The sequence below is a fragment of the Rhagoletis zephyria genome, unplaced genomic scaffold (genome assembly GCF_001687245.7).
Source record: "Rhagoletis zephyria isolate East Lansing unplaced genomic scaffold, Rhagoletis_zephyria_1.1 Rzeph_scaffold_08398, whole genome shotgun sequence".
NCBI classification, from domain to species: Eukaryota; Metazoa; Arthropoda; class Insecta; order Diptera; family Tephritidae; genus Rhagoletis; species Rhagoletis zephyria.
In genome coordinates, this window is record NW_016165478.1 from 2,525 (window position 1) to 27,497 (window position 24,973).

The window sequence follows — 24,973 nt, forward strand, 5'->3', positions numbered from 1 at the left end:
ACACCATCGATAAAATATCACAGCAATAACTGCATATATAACTAAATTTGTCATAAACGATATCGATAAANCTTTAAGTAATAAAAGTTGTTGATCATAGCTTTTTTAATGTTTCATTTGCATTTGCAAAAAATGTCAAAACAAAAAATAATAATGACGTTAAAAATAAAACATTTTTAAAATACAAGCGGAAAATGGATTACATGGTAAGAAAAATTCGTTTTCGAACAAAACGCTTTCAAAACGGATTACGTTGTAGCCACCCTGGCGCCTAAATACTATACATACTCGTAATTTTACTTTGTTATCTGTTAGAAAAATGTTTCTCCTAATAAATTCGACTTCGAGGAAGGGTAAAAGTATTAATATATACCAAATATTAATGTAGATATCGAAAACTATGAAAAGCATATCAATAACACCATCGATAAAATATCACAGCAATAACTGCATATATAACTAAATTTGTCATAAACGATATCGATAAAATATCTCCGACTGACCGATAATAGGTAGTTAATAACTATATCGATAAAAATAATGCTAATTATATTTATTAAAAAGAACAGAAAATTCCTTTTTCCATAGTGATATTGACAACTATAGAGAATTTAGTAATTGTTTTTTTTTTTAAGACTTGCAATTATTTCCAGGCTTATTTAAAATTTTCGTGACTTTCCACGCATTAATCCAGGCTTTTTGGGGGTCTCGGAAATTTTCAAGTGAATATTTATATTTTATCTTTGCTTTCTTTTGGCTTTTTACTATATAATGTCGTCCGCCACGATTTTGCGCCCATGAAAAATTCAAGCGTTTTCTGAAAGTAGCGACAAAAAAGGATGGGGAAAAAATAGTACCCCTATTTTGCCGTTTTTCTAGATTAAGTCATTTACGGTTTTTATGGAAAAAAAAAACCCTCAAACCTTATGCTAAATCGGTGAGTAGTATATTGCTTGTGATTTTTTGAACTTTACTAAACTTCGTAGGCAAGGGGTTTTGAGATTGTTGATTAAGAATCCGAAGAAATTTTTTAAAAAATTCAAAACGGCGGAGCCTATATGGTGGGTGGATTTTTTTTTAGTTTTCAGATTTTTATGAAGTTTGATATGCGATTGTTCTTTGGGTAGCTAATAACATACTCCGAATCAGTGTTTAAAAATTCAAAATGGGGGATCCAATACGGCGAATGGATTTTGAAAANGACAGATGTAGCGGTAATCACAGCAATAACTGCATATATCACTAAATTTGTCATAAACGATATCGATAAAATATCTCCGACTGACCGATAATAGGTAGTTAATAACTATATCGATATAAATAATGCTAATTATATTTATTAAAAAGAACAGAAAATTCCTTTTTCCATAGTGATATTGACAATTATAGAGAATTTAGTATTTTTTTTAAGATGTGCAATTATTTCCAGGCTTATTTAAAATTTTCGTGACTTTCCACGCATTAATCCAGGCTTTTTGGGGTCTCGGAAATTTTCAAGTGAATATTTATATTTTATCTTTGCTTTCTTTTGGCTTTTTACTATATAACGTCGTCCGCCACGATTTTGCGCCCATGAAAAAATCAAGCGTTTTCAGAAAGTAGCGACAAAAAAGGATGGGGAAAAAATAGTACCTCTATTTGCCGTTTTTCTAGATTAAGTCATTTACGGTTTCTATGGAAAAAAAAACAACCCTCAAACCTTATGCTGAATCGGTGAGTAGTATATTGCTTGTGATTTTTTGAACTTTACTTAACTTCGTAGGCAAGGGGTTTTGAGATTGTTGATTACGAATCCGAAGTAATTTTTTTAAAAATTCAAAATGGCGGAGCCTATATGGTGGGTGGATTTTTTTTTAATTTTCAGATTTTTATGAAGTTTGATATGCGATAGTTCTTTGGGTAGCTAATAACATAACTCGAATCAGAGTTTAAAAATTCAAAATGGGGGATCCAATACGGCGAATGGATTTTGAAAAAATTTTCAGATTTTTATGAAATTTGACATCCAAAGATTCTTTGAGTTGCTGATTACAAAACTGAAATGAGTTTTCAAAAAATGAAAATGGCGGATCAAATATCGCGGACGAATTTTTAAAAAAGTGTCAGTTATTTAAGAAATTCGATATCCAAATCTTCTTCGAGTCGCTGATTACAAAACTGAAATTCGCAATTTGTCGTCATGCACTTAACTGTCGTAGAATAGTTATCTCGAAAGCGCCCAAAGCCTTCTCATCTTCGTTCGACATGATGAGAGATTTGTTTAAACTTCAATTCATTCAAAAATTGGTTATTCATACGTCATGTACACCTACTTAAAGGCATTATTTACCACATTGCAGTTTTGTTCGCTTCAATTGCTCGTTGTTACAGAAATGTTTTTCGAAATTCAAGGCAGTAAATTACGCTTACCTTCCCAAGCTTTTGTGCTTGGCATATTTTGCAACCTATTTTTTCCACTCAAGCGTCTATAAGGCCTACCATGCTTGCAGGCAATTAAACTCTCAACTCGCTCACTTGGTTTGCATATCGTTTCACTTATGAGTTATGAGTGTTGTTTACGCCCACACATGGAAAAAGGGGCCGGCTTGGGCCATTTACGATTTTCGAACACATTTACTACTTTATTTCCGTTTTAGTTAGGTACTTTTTAAGCGAATCTTCTCTTCTTTTATAAAATTTACTATTCGGCTGACTAGTCATTGCTACTTGGCAGACTGCCAGTAAAATTACCATCGATGGGCGGTTATTCCAAATTCAATTTTTGCATGAAAACAAAAGGCATTGTTCGATGGTTCTACGAAGTATAAGAAAGAGGAAATGAGAAGAGGAAGAGAAAAACTTTTGTTAAAAATGGCAATGTGTCGCATGAAAAGTTTAGCGCATACAAAAATAAATGTTAAAAAAAATGTAAACTAGAAGAATTAAATTTTCTAATTAAATACACAAAGTAGTTTATTACCTTTTTATTTTAAAACTCTATCTTTTTCATATTCATTCTTAAATACTTTGCTGAAAAAAATCTCTTAAGTAAGCTGCAGCTTTACTATACGCCTCTACAATTTAAGCTCCACTTGGAAGAGTTGAGCTTTTGGCCGACAACAAGACTCTTTGAATATTCATGAATTACTACAGAAGCATTAAAATAAATGCAAAATACATACATATAAACAGAATAGTCACTTCAAATCATTGCTTGTTGCAATTCATTTTACGACACTTCGATTACGTGGCAGACGCTGCAATAAATCAGCAAGCTCACAAAATGGCAAAGGCTTACGTACATACATATATAGCACCTGGATGCTGCCATTTGAATGCAAGTAGCTAATACCACTTAAGACCAAGAGCAAAGAGAGAAAGGCTGCTGGCACTCAGTTAGTAAATAACTGAGAAGTGTAGGTGGGTCTGCAAAGGTGATGAACTTTCACTGATTGCTTGCCAAACCAAGGGAAGAACGGCAGAAGAAGGCGCGGCCACGAACAGCACCACAACTCATAAATTATTAGCTGAGGTTATAAAATACAAAATGATGCCAAATAAAAAGTATTCAGCGCGCTCACATTACATTACTTAAGGTTGTCAAAAGTCGTTGAAAAAAAAAACGCAAACATATTTTCTATTTTTATATTCGAATGTTAATTGTATTTATTATAACTTAGCAACAAGTCCTAATTCTAAGTGTAGCTATCGTTCGTTGATCCGTGGACTTCTTCGTTGTAGCTTCAAAGCACTGAAAGCTGGCCAGATAGAATTTTGGGTAAGGTTTGCATTCGCACATCAATTTTATCACCAATTTCATAGTCAGTGTTCTCAGCGCAAGGGCTACAACCGCAGCTTGCCGGGACGTCAACCTGTGAAAAGTAAAAAAGATGTAATTTTTGTTAGTCTTCGGCTGATTTTGGAATTTATTCTTAGTCTTAGACTGAGGCGTAGTCTTAGTTTAGACTAACAGGGCAATTCTGGCAATTTTCTTTCAACTCACCACAGTCTTTCAAAAGCAAAACCCGTTCGCTATTTAGCAATCAGTTTTTTTAATAAAAAAAATCATACTTATATGTGTGCTTTTCGTTTTAAAACAATAAAAATTAATAAATAGAAGAAAATTAAATTAGAAACAGGAAAGAACTTATCAAAAAAGAAGGAAATAGTACTTAAAACTTAAATTAGGTAAAAAATATTTGTATTATAAAAAGACAAAAGAAACTCAAAATTAAATGAAATGAAAAATATATTTTTCTATTTAAAACAGCAAAATCAAAAAATTTAAAGCAAATGAAATATAAAAACCAAAAGAGTAACAAATTAAATTTAAAAAAGAAGAAATAAATAAAACGAATTTCCAAAAAAATTAAAATTAAAAAAAACTGTTTTTCTTTCCTACATAATAAAACCTAACTGAAAAAATTAAAAAAAAAAAACAAATATATACAAATATATACTAATTATAAAAAATAAATAAGTTCCTAAAAATTTAATTGAATTAAAAAAATATATATTTGGCTTTTAAAAAAAATTTCTGAAAAATTAAATTGAAAAGGAAAAAAATTTTATTAAAAAAACAATAATTAAAAAAGTCCCTCTGCGCCAGGACTCGAACTCAGATGTCTCGCGAGTGGCGCGAGTTATATGATATACAAGTGCTTTCTCTCACAATAGCTTTTCACCACAAGTGGTGAATCAGAGAGCTTTTTTTATAAGACTTTTGTGATAGAATAACACAAGTCTTTCCAACTATCTTGCCATCTGTCTTTCATTTATCTTCCGAAAGATGTTGTACTATCTTAGCCAGAATTGTCCTGTTAGTCTCAGCCTCAGTCTTAGCCTAAGTCTTATTCTTAGCCTTAGTCTTAGTTTTAGTCTTAGCCTTAGCCTACTCTTAGTCTTAGTTTTGTCTTAGCCTTAGTCTTAGTTTTAGTTTTAGTCCTAGTCTTCGTCTTAGGCCTAGTCTTAGTTTTAGTCTTAGTGCTGACTTTAACCTTAGTCTTAATCTTAGTCTCAATAGTAGTCTTTCGCTTATTCTTAGCCTCAGCCTTGATCTTCTTCTTAGTCTTAGTCTTATTTAATCATAGTCACTGCGTTTCGTTTCATTTCGGGATCCCTGTACTTGCCTTTTTCTCTAGCTTGCTGCCATTCTCACAAATCAGTGGCACAGTTACTGCTTTCCAACTCTTAATACTGCAACAGTGGCAATGCTTCTCGTGCGTAGCCGAGTCTTTATTGTATTTCGAACCAGACGAACAAGCGCCCTCGCAGTCTGTGAAACCCTGTATGGGTGCTTTATTCACACACTTACCCACACCGGGCTGTACAATTTCTATTAGTTCTACTGTCAGCGGTTCAACCAAGCTGACCGGGAGGCAATTCTCTGTAAATTCAGCAAAATTAAATAACTTTCTTACCCTTACACTCTTTCACCCAACTTACTCTGGTCCTCGGCCGGAGGTTCACTCTTGCATAATTTACAGCAACCCCCTTCGGTGGTCACCAATAAGTGTGCCGGGCAGCCACTCACATCTGGGCAAGTTTCTTGCGAAGAAGACACTATCAACACATCACCTTTCCGCTGACAGCTGTAGATCGTGCAGTTATCGGCGCTCGTCCAGATGGCGTCCTCTTCGTACAGCTGATTGTCGAGCACACATTTCTCTTGCACACACTCGCCGCAACATTTGACCGCGGGCTGCTTATTCGCATAAGTAAAACCAGGCGGACAGAAAGTATCACAGGTCTCTGTCGTTGTTATGATTTGCGTGCTGCCGCTCGGTCCATATGTACACATCTCCTGCTTGCAAGGGTCCGTGGGATGTGGCCATTTTGCATTCAGTGCCTTAATGAACGTCTCGCCTTGAGTATTTTGGACAATGCACATATCCTTAGGTGGCTCTGTATTAGAGTTTACTAGTTAGATGCTTTCCCTCTTTCTGTTCACAAAATAGTACTTACCACACAAGTAATGTGGACAGCAATCGCCCAATTCCTGCTTCCTGACCACTTCGTAGAAGCGTTCAGCGCACTCCTTTAGCGCTGGTGGGCAGTTTCTCACATCACAGACGATCTCCTGTGTCGGACAACAGCCGAGTTCTTCTTCTACCACCTTTTCGCCTGGCTTGAGCGCACGTGGCAATTCCAGACGTTCACACTCCTCCTTCGGCTTGCATTCTATAAATTAAATATTGAGAGCATAATTGAGTCCCTCTTACACCACACTTTCTCCACTCAATCACTTACCACAAATGAATTGTGGACATCCATCCGGTCCGGTCTTCTGTTTTTTAAACTGTCCGGGTCCACATATGGGCATCAACGGCTCGAGACACAATTTCGCAGGCGGCAATTTCGCCTCTGGCACACATCGATAGCGTGGACAGCACTCATCGACCAACACAAACTTCTTCGGTGTAAAGCCTTCAGCGCAGATATTTTCCTCGACCAGACACTTTTGTTCCACACATTCCACTTTGCCTTCGAGGTTACAGCTACAATCGGTGCACTTGTCCTTCTTCCACTTCTCGCCCGGCACATGCACCAAGTCGTCGCATTTCACACACGATTTCTCGGGCACGCACTCGCCATTTTCCATTACTTTTCCCTGTGGACAGAAACAACCCTCGAAACGTTCTTCGGCCGAGCACATGTCTTTGATTTCTACAGTCTTTACAAACTTATCGGTCTTCATTATGACTGCATCGTATTCTTGCATGGCTTTAATCGTCTCGCAAGTCCTCGCACAACCACAAGGCTCATAGACTAGGTCTGTGGGACAATCGAAGGGGCAGAGATCAGGACGCCGCCAGTTCAAGCAAACGCCCTGTTTTGCGCATTCGTGCGCATAAGCGTTCATCGAATTGCAAGCACTTTGTCGTTGACTGCCGGGTTTGCAGAACTCCTTCTGACACAAAGCGACATATTTGCCAGGATCAATTATGATGTTGCAACGCCCGAAAAGTTCGTCATTGTAAAGCAACTGGCAGGGATCTTGTTCAACCGGTGGAGGTTCGCATTCATTCTCCGGTACGCTTTCACGGGAGCAAATTTGTAAGTCATTGCCTAGCTTAGGCTCCTCTGCCTGCCAACTTTGTAGCACAACCGCCAAGTCTGTGCTAGGCGTGCGTCCTTTTTTCTTGGCGGGATTTTCAAGAAGATCATTTTTGGGATTGTGGTCGCAATTGCCGCAGAGGCCTTCCATTTTAGCGCTGTACTTGATACTGGGCACAGAGAGCTGAGGTAGAGGTTAGAGGGGAAAAAGTGAAGTGTAAATATTTTTTTGGTAATCAAGAAAGCAGTGATGTATACCGCAAGCAAGGTATTCTCTGACGAGTGTATTCACACTAAGCACTTACCGCATAGGCCATATCGTCGTAGGATACCCGCAAGTCCACATGACTTTCCAGGAGTGAAAGCAACAATTCCTTGCCATTTAATTCGCGCATACTGATCCAAGATTTCTTGAAAGGCACCTTTTCCTCTGCGCCATCGATGAGAATTCGTGGCACCTTACCGACCTTCGGACGCTCAATATGTATGAGGTGATCGCCATTGAAGACATGGAAGGCTTTAATGCATGAGTCCTGTGTGGCATTGGCGGTGTAACCTAGTCGCTTGCAATAGTCCATTGTGACATAGACCTTCGGAAGTGAGAGGGATTTACATTTACTGTAGGGCTTCTACCCATGAAAGGACTTACCTGGAAATTATGCTGTCCTGGCAATACTATATCTCTCGACAGCAGATATGTACAGTTGCCGTTGAAGTGGAAATCTCTCTTGTCGTAAGTGAAGAACTGCGACTTGCCGATGGAATTGCAGACGCAGTCCTTGCAATCGGCCACAGTTACACATTTCTTACCCTGGCGCACAGTGCCTTCGGGACAATAGCAGCCGGGGAAGCAGGCGTCCGGTATTATGGGGCAATCGTCGGTGTTTAGCGAGTCACAGGATGGCTCACAGCGGCGTTTGTAGCAATCGGAGTGGATAAGTGGCGCAGGGCAATCGATATCTGTAAAGGAAAGGAAATATTATTCAAGTACTGGAAAGAGAATGATGACGTAAAGAGTGAGAATGAAAATAAAGATAAGAATGACGGTTAGAATGAGAATGGGAATCCCAATAAAATGTAGAATAGGGATAAGAAAGGGAATGATTTAAAATACAAATGGGAAAGAGAATGAAAATAAGAATGAGAATGAGAATGAGAAAGAGAATGAGAATGAGAATGAGAATGAGAATGAGAATGAGAATGAGAATGAGAATGAGAATGACAATGACTATGACAGTGACAAGGAGAATGATTATGAGAATGAGAATGAGAATGAGAATGACAATAACAATGACAATGACAATGACAATGTCAATGATTATGAGAATGAGAATGAGAATGAGAATGAGAATGAGAATGAGAATGAGAACGAGAATGAGAATAAGAATGAGAATGAGAATGAGAATGAGAATAAGAATGAGAATGAGAATAAGAATGAGAATGAGAATGACAATGACAATGACTATGACAGTGACAATGAGAATGATTATGAGAATGAGAATGAGAATGAGAATGACAATAACAATGACAATGACAATGACAATGACAATGATTATGAGAATGAGAATGAGAATGAGAATGAGAATGAGTATGAGAAAGGGAATGAGAATAGGAATTGAAATGGGAATGGGAATGGGAATGAGAATGGAAATAAGAATACCAGTGTGAATGGTAGAGAGATTTACAGTGGTATAATGAGTGGGAATAGAATATAGAGGGGGAATGAAACTTAAAGTGGTAATAAGAATGAGAATGGGATTGGCATACAAAATTTGAATGGGAATGAGATTAAGAATGGGAATGAAAATCAGGATGGCAGTAAGAGAGAGGATTGGGACTGAGGATAATGACATAATAAATGAGAATAGGAACGGCAATGTGGTTGTGAAAAAATCTGAATAAAATTGGAAATGAGAATGGGAATGAAAATGACAATGACAAAAAGAGAGAGGAGTGAGAATGAGTTTGATAATAAATATTTAAAATAAGACTGAGAATAAGAGTTAAAATGAGAATAATAACTAGGAAGAGAAAAAAATTGCAATGAGAATGCAAACTAAATCAGAGCCGATAACAAAAAGCGAGATCTTCAAGAAGGATAATCAATATAGCGGCTGTATTCGGGCAAGTATAAAATAGGGCGGGGACTATCCGTGTATTCGGGCAAACGTTCGGATATTCGTGTGTACGGATAAAATCCCCTTATCCGGTTAATATCCATTATATTTTGTAATCCGGTTAATATTCGGATACCCACCGNCGAGAGGATTGGGACTGAGGATAATGACATAATAAATGAGAAGGGGGAACGGCAATGTGGTTGTGAAAAAATCTGAATAAAATTGGAAATGAGAATGGGAATGAAAATGACAATGACAGTAAGAGAGAGGAGTGAGAATGAGTTTGATAATAAATATTTAAAATAAGACTGAGAATAAGAGTTAAAATGAGAATAATAACTAGGAAGAGAAAAAAATTGCAATGAGAATGCAAACTAAATCAGAGCCGATAACAAAAAGCGAGATCTTCAAGAAGGATAATCAATATAGCGGCTGTATTCGGGCAAGTATAAAATAGGGCGGGGACTATCCGTGTATTCGGGCAAACGTTCGGATATTCGTGTGTACGGATAAAATCCCCTTATCCGGTTAATATCTATTATATTTTGTAATCCGGTTAATATTCGGATACCCACCGTTAATCTTTTATTTTTTCTTTCAGTTATCCGGTTAATATTCGTTAATTTTTTTATCTGCATATTCGGATTTTAAATTAGATATTCGCTATCCCAATTATTCAGATATTCAAAAACTCCAGGTAAAAACTGCGGCTATTCGGATTTAAATCAGTATAAACTAGCCGTGTATTCGGTAATCGGGGTATTCGTGCATACGAATAAATCCACCAGATGTCCGGTGAATGTTCGTTAATTTTGCCGTCGGCATATCCGGATAGCCGGTTAGTATACATTTATTTTTTTTTCCGGATATTCGCATTTTAAATCGAGTTATGCGGATTTTCATAAAATTCGGATAGAACTACCAGCCCTAATATAAACCCTCTTTCATATCACATCCACATAAATACATTCTAGTTCCACTTTTTCTCAACNCATTTTTTTATCCGGATATTCGGATTTTAAATCGAGTTATGCGGATTTTCATAAAATTCGGATAGAACTACCAGCCCTAATATAAACCCCCTTTCATATCACATCCACATAAATACATTCTAGTTCCACTTTTTCTCAACCGAAAAAATTCACCTTTTTGATAAAAATCTACTTCGCTAACCACTTACCACACTGTTGCACCGCACGCCACAAATTCAATTGTATATTGGGATTAATTGTCAAACACTTGGCAACAAAGTCCTGCAGTGCATTGCATTTGCAAGTGTTGTCCTCGCCCGGATGTGCCCGCAGGCACTCACAAGTGGTCTCCATGCATTTGCTGACGAATTGTTTGTAGTTGACCGCCTTGTTGCACTTAACGAACACCGGATGCCTGCCGGGGGCAAAGCAAAATTACATGACATTACTACACAAAATTCAGCAGCGCACTTTGAACGCACATACACATACATAGCTACAACAACTGTATTTTAAACTACAATTACTTCTTGCCATAGCACCACCACCCGCCCCCGCATACTTACTTAATGGCATTGCATAGCGCTAGTGCCTTCTTCTGCAACTCAAATGGACACGCTTGTGGGTAGCACATTTCCTTCGGTATCTTTTTGTCGAACCAGCTGTCGCCAAACTTCACTGTGTTCTGCATTAGACTGCCATCTGGTGTGCGTTTGTCATTGTTTGCTATGCCATCATAGTAGCCACACAGACCATCAACGGTGCGTAAATACTTGGACGAAATGCCAATCTTGATGTAACCGATGTCATCGTAAAGTAACCAATAGCCATGTTTGCGCGAAACCACCAACACAGTGCTGCCCGGCTGAGAGATAACAAAGGCCGCCTTGCAGACGGGTGAATTCATAAGCTGCGACACGGTGTAGTCGAAGCCATTGAAATTCAATTTCATATTAGGCATAATCGTTAGTATGGCCGCTGATTCGATGTCCTTAATGGTGACCATTTTATGGCAAACCTTGCGTGATTCATCTTCGCAGAGGAGGTGGACTGAAATGAAGAGTGAGACATAAAGTTAGAAGAGAGAACTCTAAGAAAAGAGGCGAAAGTCAGTTTTTGGGAGCAATTTTCCTGAAATAGATTGAAAGATATGAACTACTCTCCTGATGGATTTCAAAAGACTAAGAAACTCAGCTCTTTGGAGAATCATAGATGCTGGTCGTCTTTTTTGACTTCCATTTTAGCCGCTGTCCTCTCTACCATCCCTTTTCCGTTCCTTTCAGTCACCTTTAATACACTCACCAGTTATCACCCAATTGGAATTCTTGATATCCCGCGCAAGTATATGGCTACAAGTGTCATACTTGAACTCAGTTCCATCAAAGGTTGTGAAGAATTTGCCACTTATTTCACACACATCATCTTTGGTGGGCTTCAGTACGCATGCATACTTGCTGCATTGTCCCGGCTTAGCATTGGACATATCCAATTCTATTTCATAGTTCTCTGGGCACTTAGGCTCCATACAAACAACCGTTTCATTCTTCTGCACCACTTTTGTGGGTATTGGCACACAAGTGAATTCGGCACACTCTTCCTCCTCCACGCCGGCTACTTCTTCTGTTGGCATCATAAGGAATTCTTCAGTTTCGCTTACCAACACTTTGGTCTTAGTCACTTTGAACATATTGCTGCCCATGGCTTCCATGTCGGTGAAACTAAGATTAGGAAAGCATAGAAAATTAGTTAAACTGTCTTCGAGTAAAAATCCTCTAGTTTTACTCACGACTTGGCGAACATCTGCGACATTTTACGCTGTTTCTTCTCAAAAACCTTAATCTTCATATTAGGTGGACATTCGGGTTCTGGGCACTTGATGATGACGGCTGTATGAAAGAGATATGTTGTATGAAGTTCAACAAAAAATAACTCAAAAAATATGTTATATTGCCTTTACGAATACTTGTCTAACTGTTCTTACCCAAATATGCACACTTATGAATTTAGTTTTTGTATCGAACTTTTAAAAAAAAATTTCCGTTCATACAGTATATTTTTCTAACTATTCCCATCCAAAAAAAATCGTGTTTACTTTTTATATTTTGAATGTTGAATTATATTAAGATCAAATAAGGAGAACCTAACACTTTTTCTGTACAGCGAAAAACCTTCAAACTGTTCCGACCTAAAATTTTTACCAATTGTGTACTCGCCACCTAAAATTCATCTATTAACAGCCTACTTTCTTTATAGTAGACAAATTTAATTTTTGATCCAAATTTTTATTTCAGTAAACTTCAAAATCGTTTCTAAATTGGCCGGAATTTCTCGATTAATGAAAAAACCTGAATTATTTTGTTGTTAACAAAACTTAATTTTGATTTAACCCTGGTCCTACNCGTGTACTCGCCACCTAAAATTCATCTATTAACAGCCTACTTTCTTTATAGTAGACAAATTTAATTTTTGATCCAAATTTTTATTTCAGTCAACTTCAAAGTCGTTTCTAAATTGGCCGGAATTTCTCGATTAATGAAAAAACCTCAATTATTTTGTTGTTAACAAAACTTAATTTTGATTTAACCCTGGTCCTACTTTTTTCCAAAAAATAATGACTTATTTCATTTTATAACAAAATTAGCACATAAGAATATAGTTCCGATAATCCTTTCTTCAAAATACTTGAGATAAACTATTCTTTTTCCTAAACAAAGTTTGTAGAAACCGTTGCCACTGAACCAAGAGTGCCTACGTTCATTCTTATCAGTATTTCCTCAAGGTTTATACATTTTCGTTTCCTAGCCTATGATGACAACTATTCCCACTGACAAGGCCAAGGTAGTAAGCGCATTAACAATCACTTATGCTTTTTTAGACAGCAAGGGCACTTTTCCAAGTCTCACTTTAATTGAAAAAACTGTTCCCATTATTGAAAAAATACTCACCTTATGCTTAACTAAAATTTTCATTTTACTTTTGAATTAGGAATATTGCTATATATGCATACTGCATTAAAAAACTATTCCCATCGACAGATCCTAAGCAAGTGTTCGTTATCGGTATTATTAACGAATGTCACGAATTTTTTGCTACATCTACCATTCGTTTAAACAATTCCCAGCCCCAAGCCATACTCACTTTCATTCTTATTAACAATTGGTTGCGGCGTCACTTCAAACTTCTTCTCACAAGAATCATCCTCATCATCCGCGCAATCTTGCACGCCATTACACCATAACAGCTCGGGTATGCAGTCACCACTTGACGGACAGATGCGCTGATATTTTGGACAAGGTTCACATTTGCAGAAGCAATCTGGCGTGACCAAGGAGCGTAAGTTAGTCTCCACGCATGGCGGACACTTTTTGGGCTTGCAGTTAGAATGGCCACCCAAAACGCAAACACACTCCTCGCACTGCTTATTCTCGTACTTGGTGCCGATGGGGTAACTACGCATAAGGATTTATAACATAAATCTGGGAACGGTTGATTATTTAGCTAGGTAGGGAAACTCACGTGCTATATTCTTCAACGCAGGGACACAGATTACTTTGCACGCAGTTCTGACCATCCCAGAATAAACCGTTCTTGCATTTACAAACACCATCTGGTCCTGTAGCGCCTTGAACGCCATCGCAGGCGTGACATTTCGGCAGCTCGCTTTCAACCTCGGGTTCCTCCTCCTTAACTTCCACTGGAAGAAAGTATCTCAGATTAAAGCATATTTGAAATTTATAAGCTGGTCACTCACAGTAAGTCTCGAAACATCCCACAGGCTCTATGCGCATATTTATATTCTTCTCCCACTTGGAAGGCACAATCTTGAAATACTGCGTCAGTATAGGCGAGCGGAAAGTGTTTATCACCTCGCTATTTGAATCATAATTTCCGCGGAATTGTTCTGGTTGACCGTCGAAGAAGAGCACTTTGTTCCAAATCAATTTATTCTTGGAGAACATCACCTTGAAGCTGGTAACCCAGCCATCTGGACCACCTTTCGTGACGAAACCAGAGATATTGCGGGGCGCCAAGAAGTCGAACTATTATGGAAGGAGAAGACAGTTAGGCATCCAAGACCCTACGTGTATTGTTCTCAAACACGCACCTGCACATATTCGTTTGGTGAGTTGGCCACAGGTCGCCAGCCTACAGGGGAGGAGAGCTTGAGCAGATCTATCAATCGTGGCTTCTTGGCCGGTTGTGGCAGTGTCCAGATGCTGCTGGCCTTCACCTGCTTCGGATGCATTTGACCGTTGTCAACACCCATGTGATCCACACACTTGCCTTCACCCTGCCAGATAACCGGTTGCGGTGTAGTCGTCAAAATGAGCTTTTCGAATTTGGACTCTGTTGTGGTTGCCGGTGTGGTAGTTGTACTTGGTTCGCCGCAACCAAGCAGCTCAACCCGCATAGCAATACGGCCATGCCATTTCAGTGGGTAGATGCGTAAGGACTTGGCTTCGACGGGTATGTTGAAGAACGTCTGTTGCGGCGTACGTGAGTCGAGTGGACCGTTGAACTTCTGCGGTGTATCGGACTCATCCACCACATAGTGATAGGACTCGCCGTCGTGGCTGTAGAGTATCTAGAAAAAGGAAAAGATTAATCAAAACGCAGACATCGTTGATTAAGACGACTTACCTTGAAAAGCGTGACGTAGTTATCGAAATCTGGACTACCGGCCATGATGACGCCAAATACTGGCTCAGGTTCGGGGAAGCTTATCTGCAAGTACTGCATCTGGTCATCTATGCCCGGCGACCAGCTACCGATGCTGCTCTTCAGGTTTTGAGGAATTCGTGCCATAAAAGGTGTACTATAGGGGTTGAGGCTGGAACTGGCATTGAAGGCGCTGTCAAGCAGTGGTTCGTCGCCTTGTATCAGAGGTTTGAAACTATAATAACGAGATAAACATGTCAGTTTAAGAGCTCCTAATTTGTATCATGAAACCTACCGTTCCGGCACGCACTGCAAATGTGGCGCAAGCGTTGGTGGCAGCAACTCTGGCTCGTGTTCTTTTGTGGTAGGTGTAGTGCTCAGGAAGTAGGCTGCTCAAAAGAAAAATCAAGTTAGTAGTGTACGCCCATTCACTAGCTAGGAATATACTTACGCAGCTTGGTCGTCTCAGGCAGTTTATTAGGCACACAAGTGTATGCATTGTCTATGCACTGACAGACCTCATCTTCGCTGAAGACCGGCATATGTGGCTGCACGTACTTCTCCGATTTATCCATACACGGACACTCGTCCATTTCCACGCAAGTTACCTCATCCCGCCAGTACTTACCCAGAGACCAGCAATCGGGTCGCTGCTTATCTACACAGCCAGGTTTGCAGTGTTCGCCCTTCTTGCAAAGACCACGCTTGCGCAGAACCTATAGAAGGCAGTGAAAACTCAACAATCAGGAGTGCTGTAAATTAACTTTCTTGCTGCACACTCACCGAACCGTAGAAGTCGCAAGTGAATTCACACTGATTGGCACACTCGACCATCACCTTTCCCTCGTCGCATTCGCTTGGCACTTCGACCTCCGCGCCAGGTATTGGCTTTCCACAGCTTGGTTTGATCTGCTGCACGGTCGCTATGTGATCACATACATACACAGTTGGATTGAACATCATGTATTCACCGCACGTCTTCTCCACGTACGTCCAACCACTGCCGTCATTAGTTGGCTGACAGTGCAGGAATTTATGACAGTCTCCTGGATATTCCTTATATTCCGCAATCATCGAATCGCATGGCTGTCCGATTTGTGGACGCTCAGTTGGCGTTGGTGGCGTCACCGGCTCCTCATCGCACTGGCAGAAGACGCGTATTTCATAATCGTGACATTTTCCTTGGCAAACGAGCCCCTCCTGCAGATCGCAGCGCACATTCTCATCCATATAGTCGGGCGATTCGTGAGTATCCACTACGCGACATTCAATTTTTTTCATATACTTCTTCTGACACGTGCCATAAATGCTCTCCATGCGATCGTAGCGCGGCAGCTTTTCCTCATCATTTAGATGTATAAGCTTGCCTGATGTATCGGCGTCCTTATCGAACCAGCGTGTCCAACCGCGCACACACTTCGGTTGTGTATCGGTGCCCATTGGATGCTGTGTGGTGCTATCGACCACCAAATTGACTGGCCGCTCCGTCGTCGTTGGCTCCCTACACTTCACGCCGCTGCATACTTCTTTTTTCTTAGAGCAGCGACACGTAGCGCAATCATCTGCATATGTGACATCACCTTCATAGTAGGTCTTGCCGTCGCGCAACATGCACACTGGCTTACAATCAGCCTTCGGTACACACTCTTTGTAGGTGTCGTTGAGATAGATCTTGCCCTCTTCGCAGGGCTTAATAAAGCAGCCTTCAAGGCAGTTCTCCTGATTGCACATGCGTTCGGCCATGCCCTGGTCGAGGAAATTATCACAGGTCTCGACGGCACAGGCGGGCGTGCAAGCTTGGTACTCAGCGCAGTGGGGGTCGCATTGCATGGCTGAAAAGAAGAGTAGGGTAGATAATAAATAGTTGATAGCTTGGGATTTAAAAACCAATTAAGATTCAGATTAGACTTTTTTTTACTCTAACATCTGTGCTTCTGAGAGAAGGAAAAATAAGCTGGCTAATTTTTTATCCGTTGCCTGGATCTTTAGTTTCCAAAACACTCTAGCATAGTGAGGGATATGCAGGTTCCAAACGAACGTAAACATCAGTATTGTGGGAATGGGGGGGGCTGAAGTTCTTTTGTAGACGCTCGTATTCTGGTCGAATTTTCGCCGTGTCGGAAGTCGCTCGAAGACATAGAGGTGGGATTGCAAAAGCTTTCCTTCAAAATCGTTTACTACCTACATTGTTCAAAGGACTTATTCAACGCAAGAAGATCCCTTGAACGCTGGCGGTCTTATCTCGACCAGAGTGACCTTAAAGTTTTACATAGGTTTCACCAAGTTGACACCATATCGATCTGTCCAGAAAAGGTTTCACATGGAGACAGAGTTGCTCCAACCCTACCTCTTTTCGAGGTGATACCGACTTGAGGCTACCTTTTTCACCAACTCATCCGCAATGCCATTTCCAGCAATGTGAGTATGGGCTAGTTGCCATATATCCCTTCCACGACTTCTTAAGTCTGACTGACCACAATCAATCCCAATTGAATACTGGTTAGTATTTTCCTCTCCTAGCTTTGAGCACACTGTAGATGGGACTGAGGAATTTATAGCCATAGATGTTTACCTCTTTTCGCATAGTAGATGTTTACCTCTTTCGCCGACGTCATTCAGGTGAGAAGCCCATTGAATTCTCTTAGAACTCATGGAGAACTGGCGGGAAAACTCCTGCCCTGGACCCTGACATCAAGTTTAGGCCCATCCAAATAGAAACTCATCAAGTAATCCTTTTAATTACTGTCTCCCATCCACTTATCTCAAGAGAAGAGATGAGTGGAGAAAAATCTCATTGCTAGCCACGCAGTGATCCGTGCTATTGAAGCCTACAAAAAATTCTACAGTGTCCAAATTCTGAGTCAGTTAATATCCCAGAGCTCCTAAGTCTGTCCGGAGGCGTTGCTATAGCAGCCCTGCCTACAATATAGACGGGCACTATATTAAGCAAGACGTTAAGTGCCAAAGTGGTCTCCACTGATGGCTATTAGTGAAGACCCTTGTACTCGCTCCAAGCCTCTGAATAGAGTAGTCGTCTCTAGCCAAATACTCCAAACATACAAAGCGTACAAAAGCAAAAAAGAACCTTAGAGGATAGGCCCCAACCCTTACCAGTTGCCCCTCTACAGCATTATAGAGCCACATACATGTGCTTTCAGGGTTCTATCTTCAATGTTACGCTCTTATAACTGCTTCCATTCAAATCCGAATACTTGACAATTTAAAAAAATTTCAAGAGAATCCTCCAACTGAAGGAAATGTCGAGTGGCGTCTTACGAGTTTCATCTTACTAGGGTTTACAGCGAATCCAAAAATTTACGCCTAACTTAAATTAGAGCATCGTCCGGCTGAACATTACTGAGCAGCCTTTACTCATTAGTTCCTCTAATAGTCATTAGTCATAATAGTTGTACTATAATCCCAAAAATTTTTGAGACAACAACTTCCCCTCGGCGTGCCATGTTTACTCTACACTACCTCCGGGACCCACTCATCCGCGATATTTACTAATCGTGCAGTCGGTCAGCAATCGTGCGGTTGTGCCGATCTCGCTTTCCTAGGAAGGNGCCAAAAATGTTTGAGAGAACAACTTCCCCTCGGCGTGCCATGTTTACTCTACACTACCTCCGGGACCCACTCATCCGCGATATTTACTAATCGTACAGTCGGTCAGCAATCGTGCGGTTGTGCCGATCTCGCTTTCCTAGGAAGGACAATTTCTTCGAAAGTACAGGGTTAAAAAATTTCTCAATATATCAACAAAGGCACCCACAGTGAAATCTTTGCGCATGAGGACTTCCTCCATCGACTTCACGAGTGTGAGCAGGTCGGTTTCGGCAGAACTACCTTGGATGTGCGCCTATTGAGCTCCTCACGTGCTATCTCGAAGTATCACTTTAATAATACATACATAAACAGCCCCCTTCGGAATGAACGCAACGACCCTCCAAACTCAGTCGATATTGGATTCCAAGACTTCAAAAACTCAATCATTCTATCCGGAATCAAAAAGCCGTCCACAGAAATAAGTTAAAATATGTAGAGCGGCCTTTTATGGGCTTCCATTGGAAAAGATTCTATAATGGGATTACTAGACTTTATTCTTAATTTTACCTTTCCCCGTTAAGATATTATGTAGTAAGGACTTTGAAGTATTTCACTCAGCCAAACTGAAAGTTTTTTGCTATTTTCTAATTAATTACAATACCGCCAAACTATTTGAATAAACTTATCAAATCCTCACATCACACCCTTGCACACTGAACGCTAATAAATCTTCAATCTTAAAATTTCTCTCAAGTGTGAATAATTGCCTGCGGCCACTATGAAACGATTTTTCGTCGATTAATAGCTTACTCAAATGTATAGAGGCTGCTCAGCGTAGCGCGAAGGATTACTTAATTTTATATCCCTGTAATATATGAATATGTGTGCGCTTCTAAGGAAATCACAATGAATAAGTTTCAAGTATCAATTACAGCTAATCGACAAGTCTACTTGAGGATTGAAGCACATGAGCTTACTTACATATGTATGTATGTATATATGCGCATATATCGACAGGTAGCTATGCCTTTTTGGCAGCTACTGCTGCAGCTCAAACCCTCTTGTTCTCCTCTACCAAACACTTGCCACTTGCATTGTCGCCAGCAACGTATGTGACGATTTGCACTAATGAATAATTGAAAAGACAATGATTTTCAGCAACGTAGTGTCTCAGTACCAATGGGTACTACTAAATTGAACTTTACACACTCACACACTTACAGTAAGTAACACTTTTACAACTACCTTAAATGTCTACTTGTGCATGCTGAGTACTTACGACAGAAGTGTGGCGTACGCCAACGTATATTGATGCCCTTTTGTGAGCAGGCGTGTGCATAGGCGGCCACCGCTGTACATAGACACTCACAATCGCCACCCTGGTCGCAAGCGCACGTATCGAATATGCAACGTTTCAGGTACTTCTCAACAGAGACTTCAGCGTGACAATCCTAGAAGAGGCGAAAAAAGAACAAGATGAGAAGCACTCTTAAGTATTAGTCATTGCAATGCGTATTGGAATTTTAATTATTCGTTAGCTACTGGCTGCTACCAACTTTACTGCTATCTGCTGTTGCGCTCTTGCGCCTTGCTCACCTTAAATATTTCCGATTTGAGGACACCACACTTGAGTTGTGCCCACGTCTCACGTTCCGGATGCTCTTTGCACGCATCTATGAGCGCTGTTGGTTGCGCGCAAAATTGTTGCACCTTCCATGCGTGTCCGAAAATGAGTGGACTTGTTTCGATGCCTTGCGATGGCGTTTGCATGTCATCGATGGCGTTGTCATTGTAATTGCCGCACAATCCTTTTACCTTATTCTTCCATTCGTTACCGAGTTTCACATAGACGCGTGTACCTTCATCCCATTTTAATTGCAATTTGAGTGGTATTACCTCGACCACAATGAAGACGCCAGCTTTGTAGATGTGAAAGGCGCCATGACCTTTGGTGTTGCTGGCGTCGCGTAGTTCTAGAAATGAAAGTGAAGAGAAAGATTTAGTAGAGATTAGTATTATTTAAATCTCGTTTAGAAATAATGTAGTACAAGTAGATCCATGAAATAGATGAGAGATCGGTAGGGATATTGGTGTACAAGTGCTGCATCTTTTTTGGCTCATCTGCTATTCGAAATGGAATTTTTGATTTCGGAAATCAGCCTTGTTGATTTCCAAATTCTCTCTGAAAGCATACATGATTTTAGGTAACTCAGAAAAAATTATTGTCCTATTATACAGTTCCTCAGAGCACCACATTATAGACTACAGGGTTACCTTTTATTTTTTTGTCAAACTCGAGGGTGTATTGATCACCACAACTTTTAACAGATTTCTTATCTTGGTATTGGTGTCTTTAACCATCGTCNAACCACATTATAGACTACAGGGTTACCTTTTATTTTTTTGTCAAACTCGAGGGTGTATTGATCACCTCAACTTTTAACAGATTTCTTATCTTGGTATTGGTGTCTTTAACCATCGTCCCAGCATCTCACTCATAACTTTTGAGAAGGGCAGCTGTCCCTAAAAGACCCCTTCAACCTTGCAAAATCAAGTCTAGTCTTTTATAGTAGGAAAATCCTGCTAAAAACTTTTGAGAGAAGTAAATACCATAAAATACTCTTTGAAATTTCTCTAGGTTTAGTTGCCCGCCTTAAAATTTATAAGACAATTTACGGGACAGAGCAGACCGATTTGTGGCTGTGTACATTAACTGGACTTATAATTCCTTTCCCGACCTCACTTTGCAAATACCAAAGAGTGTTCTAAGCTATGATGTGAAAGGTCCCGGGGCTTAGCTGTCGAGCTTCCGTCTGATTTACTGAATAAGCAGATATCCTGAACAATAAATATCTATAGATTTAGTTTGAATACACGATTGCTACTGTTCGCCATTGGACTTGGGGTATATGGAGGATTAAAGCTTTGAATGGATCCCTTAGTCCACCTGCAGTACTTCGCAACACTCTTCTCAGTAGTGTTGACTGACATTTCAAAAATTTTTAATTTATGCAGTTCGCTCTCATCTTCCCAGCGTATATGTATTTATGACAAGATTTTCCTATGAGGGTGCAAGAAATTAAGCTATGGCGATGGATTTTTATGTTAAAGATCTATGGGTCATACAATAGCGTCGGTATACATTTTTGTTTCAAGTTCTGTGTTTGGATGTTATTCCTTTCAAGTCATAAAATACGACCCACTGGTCCAACATTCGAGCATTAAGTAAAGTATCTTCCACAATGTATGTCTCCTTTCTCAAGCAGAAAGGCAATAACTGGCTCTTCCTCTGGTCTGACTGACCCTCCTCACCAGGGTTTCCAGATTCCTCGAAGAGTCAGTAACTCGACAAAGAAAGTCACCCACTCTATCGTGAGCTCTGACTCAGCAAGAACTATTCAGCGGCGAATCCCTTACAAGTCATACTTACTTTTAATCGCGGATTTGTTGGGATCTGTAATGTATGCCGTATCTGCTGTAAGCGTCAGCGTATCCTGTACACTTCCCGTCAGCGATATCTCTACAGACTTGGAACAAGTAACACCCATGGTGCCACACAGGACATTCTGTATGGTAACCGCAAAACCATCGCCATTGTCTGCAACACCTTTGGAGAGTATATAATCGCAGGCGCCTTGGAAGTCAAAATCATGATTGTCGTACGTGGTAAAGTGCGAGTCACCCCAAACGGAGCAGGTTGAGCCGCAGCCATTCGAGGAACACGACCAATTTCCGCTCTTGCACACGCTAAGCAAAGAGAAAACGTAAAGTTTAAAGTACGGGTACAATAACATTAAAAGCAAAATTACCATAAATTGCAATCCTCCTTTATCTTCTCACCATCCGAGTAGCTCTTACCGCCATGATGACATGAACAGTTCTCCGGCAGAACGCAAGCTTTACGTGAAGTGTCGTAGACATAACCAGCCATGCAGACACAGTCCGGTGTGCAATCCTCGAGGTTCTCCACATACTCGTGCATATTTTTACAGGTTTTCGGCTCTTTGGGCGCACACTTTGAGAACTCTGCGAAGGGACGCTTAGCACACTCGGCGCGTAGCTGTGATGAAGGTGGATATTTTTCCTCATCGCCAGGTTCGGCATCCTCACACTCCCACAAACCGTTGGTGCAGGTGCTGAAAGAGTAATGCAAATATAGTAGGCTTCAGACATTTCAAAGTGCCCTGAAATATAGACTTACCACAAATCGAGAAACTTTTCACCCGGACGCACTTCCTTGTACCCCGATTTGAAGGTGATGCCATCGTAGGTGCAAGGACATTTGTGCTGTGGCACGCATTCATTCTTTTCATTCAAGTATTCGCCATGTGGACAGCGACAACCATCAACACACTCCTTCTTGCAGCTGTTCTTAGATGCTAGATCGCTGCAAGTGCGCGCGCAGGTGTCGCCACATTCGTCATATACTTGACCCATAGGGCATTTAACAGCTGTGGGTCGCGCAATAGATACTTAGACTTTATATTAGGCTTACTAAAAACTGTTCTACTTACCACACTCTTTAACCGCCAAACGCCAACCAGTCTTGATGCCTTGCCGCATGCACTCAGTACCGTACGCAGCCAAGATGGGACAGAAGCACTTGTCTGGCTCATCTTTGCACGCGCACACATCGTACAGGCAATCCTCGTAGTACTGCTCCGGTTCGACAGTCCAATGACAGTCTTGGAATATGTCATCCATTATCCAGTTGCAGTATTTCTCCGCATCAGCGCGCTTATCGGGGTTGGCACTGCATGGATGGGGACCGGGCACAGTGTCAGTCGGGAAGTCGCAAGTGTCTTTGGTGCGCCATTTATCTGCGAACGGCTCAACAGCCGTCTCAATATCACCCTCTGGCGTTAGGAAGTCGTCCTGCGTATTCGAATTAAATGTGCCGCACAGACCTGCAGTCTGATTACGATAGCTGGGCGGAGCATCGATATAGACACGCGAGATGCCATCCCACCAAATGCGTATGCCATCAGGAAACTCTACCGTCATGAAACTCGAACTGGCCAAACGTATGAGTACTTCGCCAGCGCCAACTATTTTCGGGAACTTTGTGATCTCCTTTTCATTGATATGCACAGACATACCCTGATTCAGACGCACAGTGGTCGGTACGCCATTCTTGAGTGTAAAGCGGAGTGTAACCGATTTAGTGCAGGACGGATTCTCCGCAGCGGCCACTAAATTCAGATTTTCCGAAATAGCGCCAGAGCAGGCAACGTTCTCTGCTTCGACGGATAGTTTTGGCGTTTTCAACAGATAGTAGGAGCACTGACCCATAAAATCGAAGCGTTTGCCATCAAAAGTCTGATAATGTGGATCGCCGATGGCGCCACAGCGAGCGCCACACTCCTCATCCGTACATTTCCACTGGCCGCCCTTGCATGTGCTATTTGAAGGGAGGAACTGGAATTAGTAATCTGTTCAAATACATATAATCGTAGACTCACCATGTGTTACACTTCTTTTTAATAGTCGCTTCCGGCTTAAACTCCTTTCCGCGCATGGTGCATGGGCACAGCTCTTGCGTGATGCAAGCGTCCTTGTACTGCACAGTACCCTCGGGACAAAAGCAACCCTCATTACATTTCTCTTTGCTCGGCGTCACTGCCATGTCGCAGGTGGGTTCTACATCCGGGCCGCATGGCAAATAGACACGTCCATAGCTGCAGCTTACGGCTGTGAAATGAAAAATTAAACAAACAATCTATTGACTACAAAGCTTTTTCTACTTACGGCATATCTCCAAATCACGAAAACCATGCTCCAACTTTACACCCTTAAAGCTGCATTCTTTCGCCAACATAGCCACCGCATCGCAATTACACATCTCTGGATGCTCACGATTCGGACAGTTGCAGTAGTCGTCCACGCAAGCTCGCAGCAGTGCCTCGAAGTTGATACCTTTCACGCAGTCCGACAGTTTTTCGTTAGACAACAGACGACCACAGACTTCGATAGCCTTTTTCTGTTTAGCTGCTTCGCAGGACTCTGAACCAAACTCCAGTTCGCGACTATTTTCCATTATACACAAATCCGATTTGTCATCAACGCGCCAGGAATCTGTGAAGGACTTGACGGTCTCGACAACCACGCCGCTTTTTGCCATCAAGTCATTCTTGTAATCACCATCGAGTGAGCCACAGAGACCGCCAACTTTGGACCACAGCAATGGGCCAGCGTGAATGCCCAAGTACTGATGACGATCCCAGTCGATTTGCAGGCCAACAGACTCCAACTGAATTTGCATATGCTGTGCAACTGGTATGATTTTCATGCCCATCACCTGTACGGGTATGGGAAGATTCTTAGCCGGCGTCGATAGGTGTACAGTACCGTCTGAAAGCGTGTAGAAAAGTGGAAAGAGAGTTATTGAGGTCAAGAAAAAAAATTATATTCTGGACGCTTACTTATATTATCCAACGTGTATGGTATTGATTGCCAGTAAATTTGCAGGGAGTGGGCACAGCCATAGCCGGAGCCATATGGACAGGCTTTCAGGGTTATATCAAAGGTGGCATCGATTTTGTCGTTAATTAGCGTGTGCGAGCAGGAGAGGGGCGCTCTGAAAGGGCGTGAATTTAGAGATTATAGATTATAGATTATAGATTATAGATTATAGATTATAGA

General features: G+C 40.9%; 1 protein-coding gene across 1 annotated transcript; it reads right to left on the reverse strand.

The window, feature by feature from the left end:
• Window positions 1–3,620: 3,620 nt before the first annotated feature.
• Hml (hemolectin) lies at window positions 3,621–24,908 on the reverse strand (the record flags this gene model as incomplete). Its single annotated transcript, XM_017631097.1, has 28 exons — window positions 3,621–3,851; window positions 5,109–5,365; window positions 5,425–5,883; window positions 5,944–6,159; window positions 6,229–7,219; window positions 7,341–7,625; window positions 7,685–7,995; window positions 10,336–10,541; window positions 10,693–11,176; window positions 11,429–11,844; window positions 11,913–12,012; window positions 13,265–13,575; window positions 13,643–13,820; window positions 13,878–14,166; window positions 14,232–14,711; window positions 14,768–15,020; window positions 15,081–15,174; window positions 15,237–15,501; window positions 15,569–16,617; window positions 19,611–19,782; window positions 19,928–20,304; window positions 21,762–22,078; window positions 22,141–22,467; window positions 22,533–22,782; window positions 22,846–23,732; window positions 23,794–24,022; window positions 24,080–24,682; window positions 24,754–24,908. Coding segments are annotated over 28 exons (10,090 nt in total), but the record flags the coding sequence as incomplete, so codon positions are not given.
• Between the last annotated feature and the right edge of the window lie 65 nt (window positions 24,909–24,973).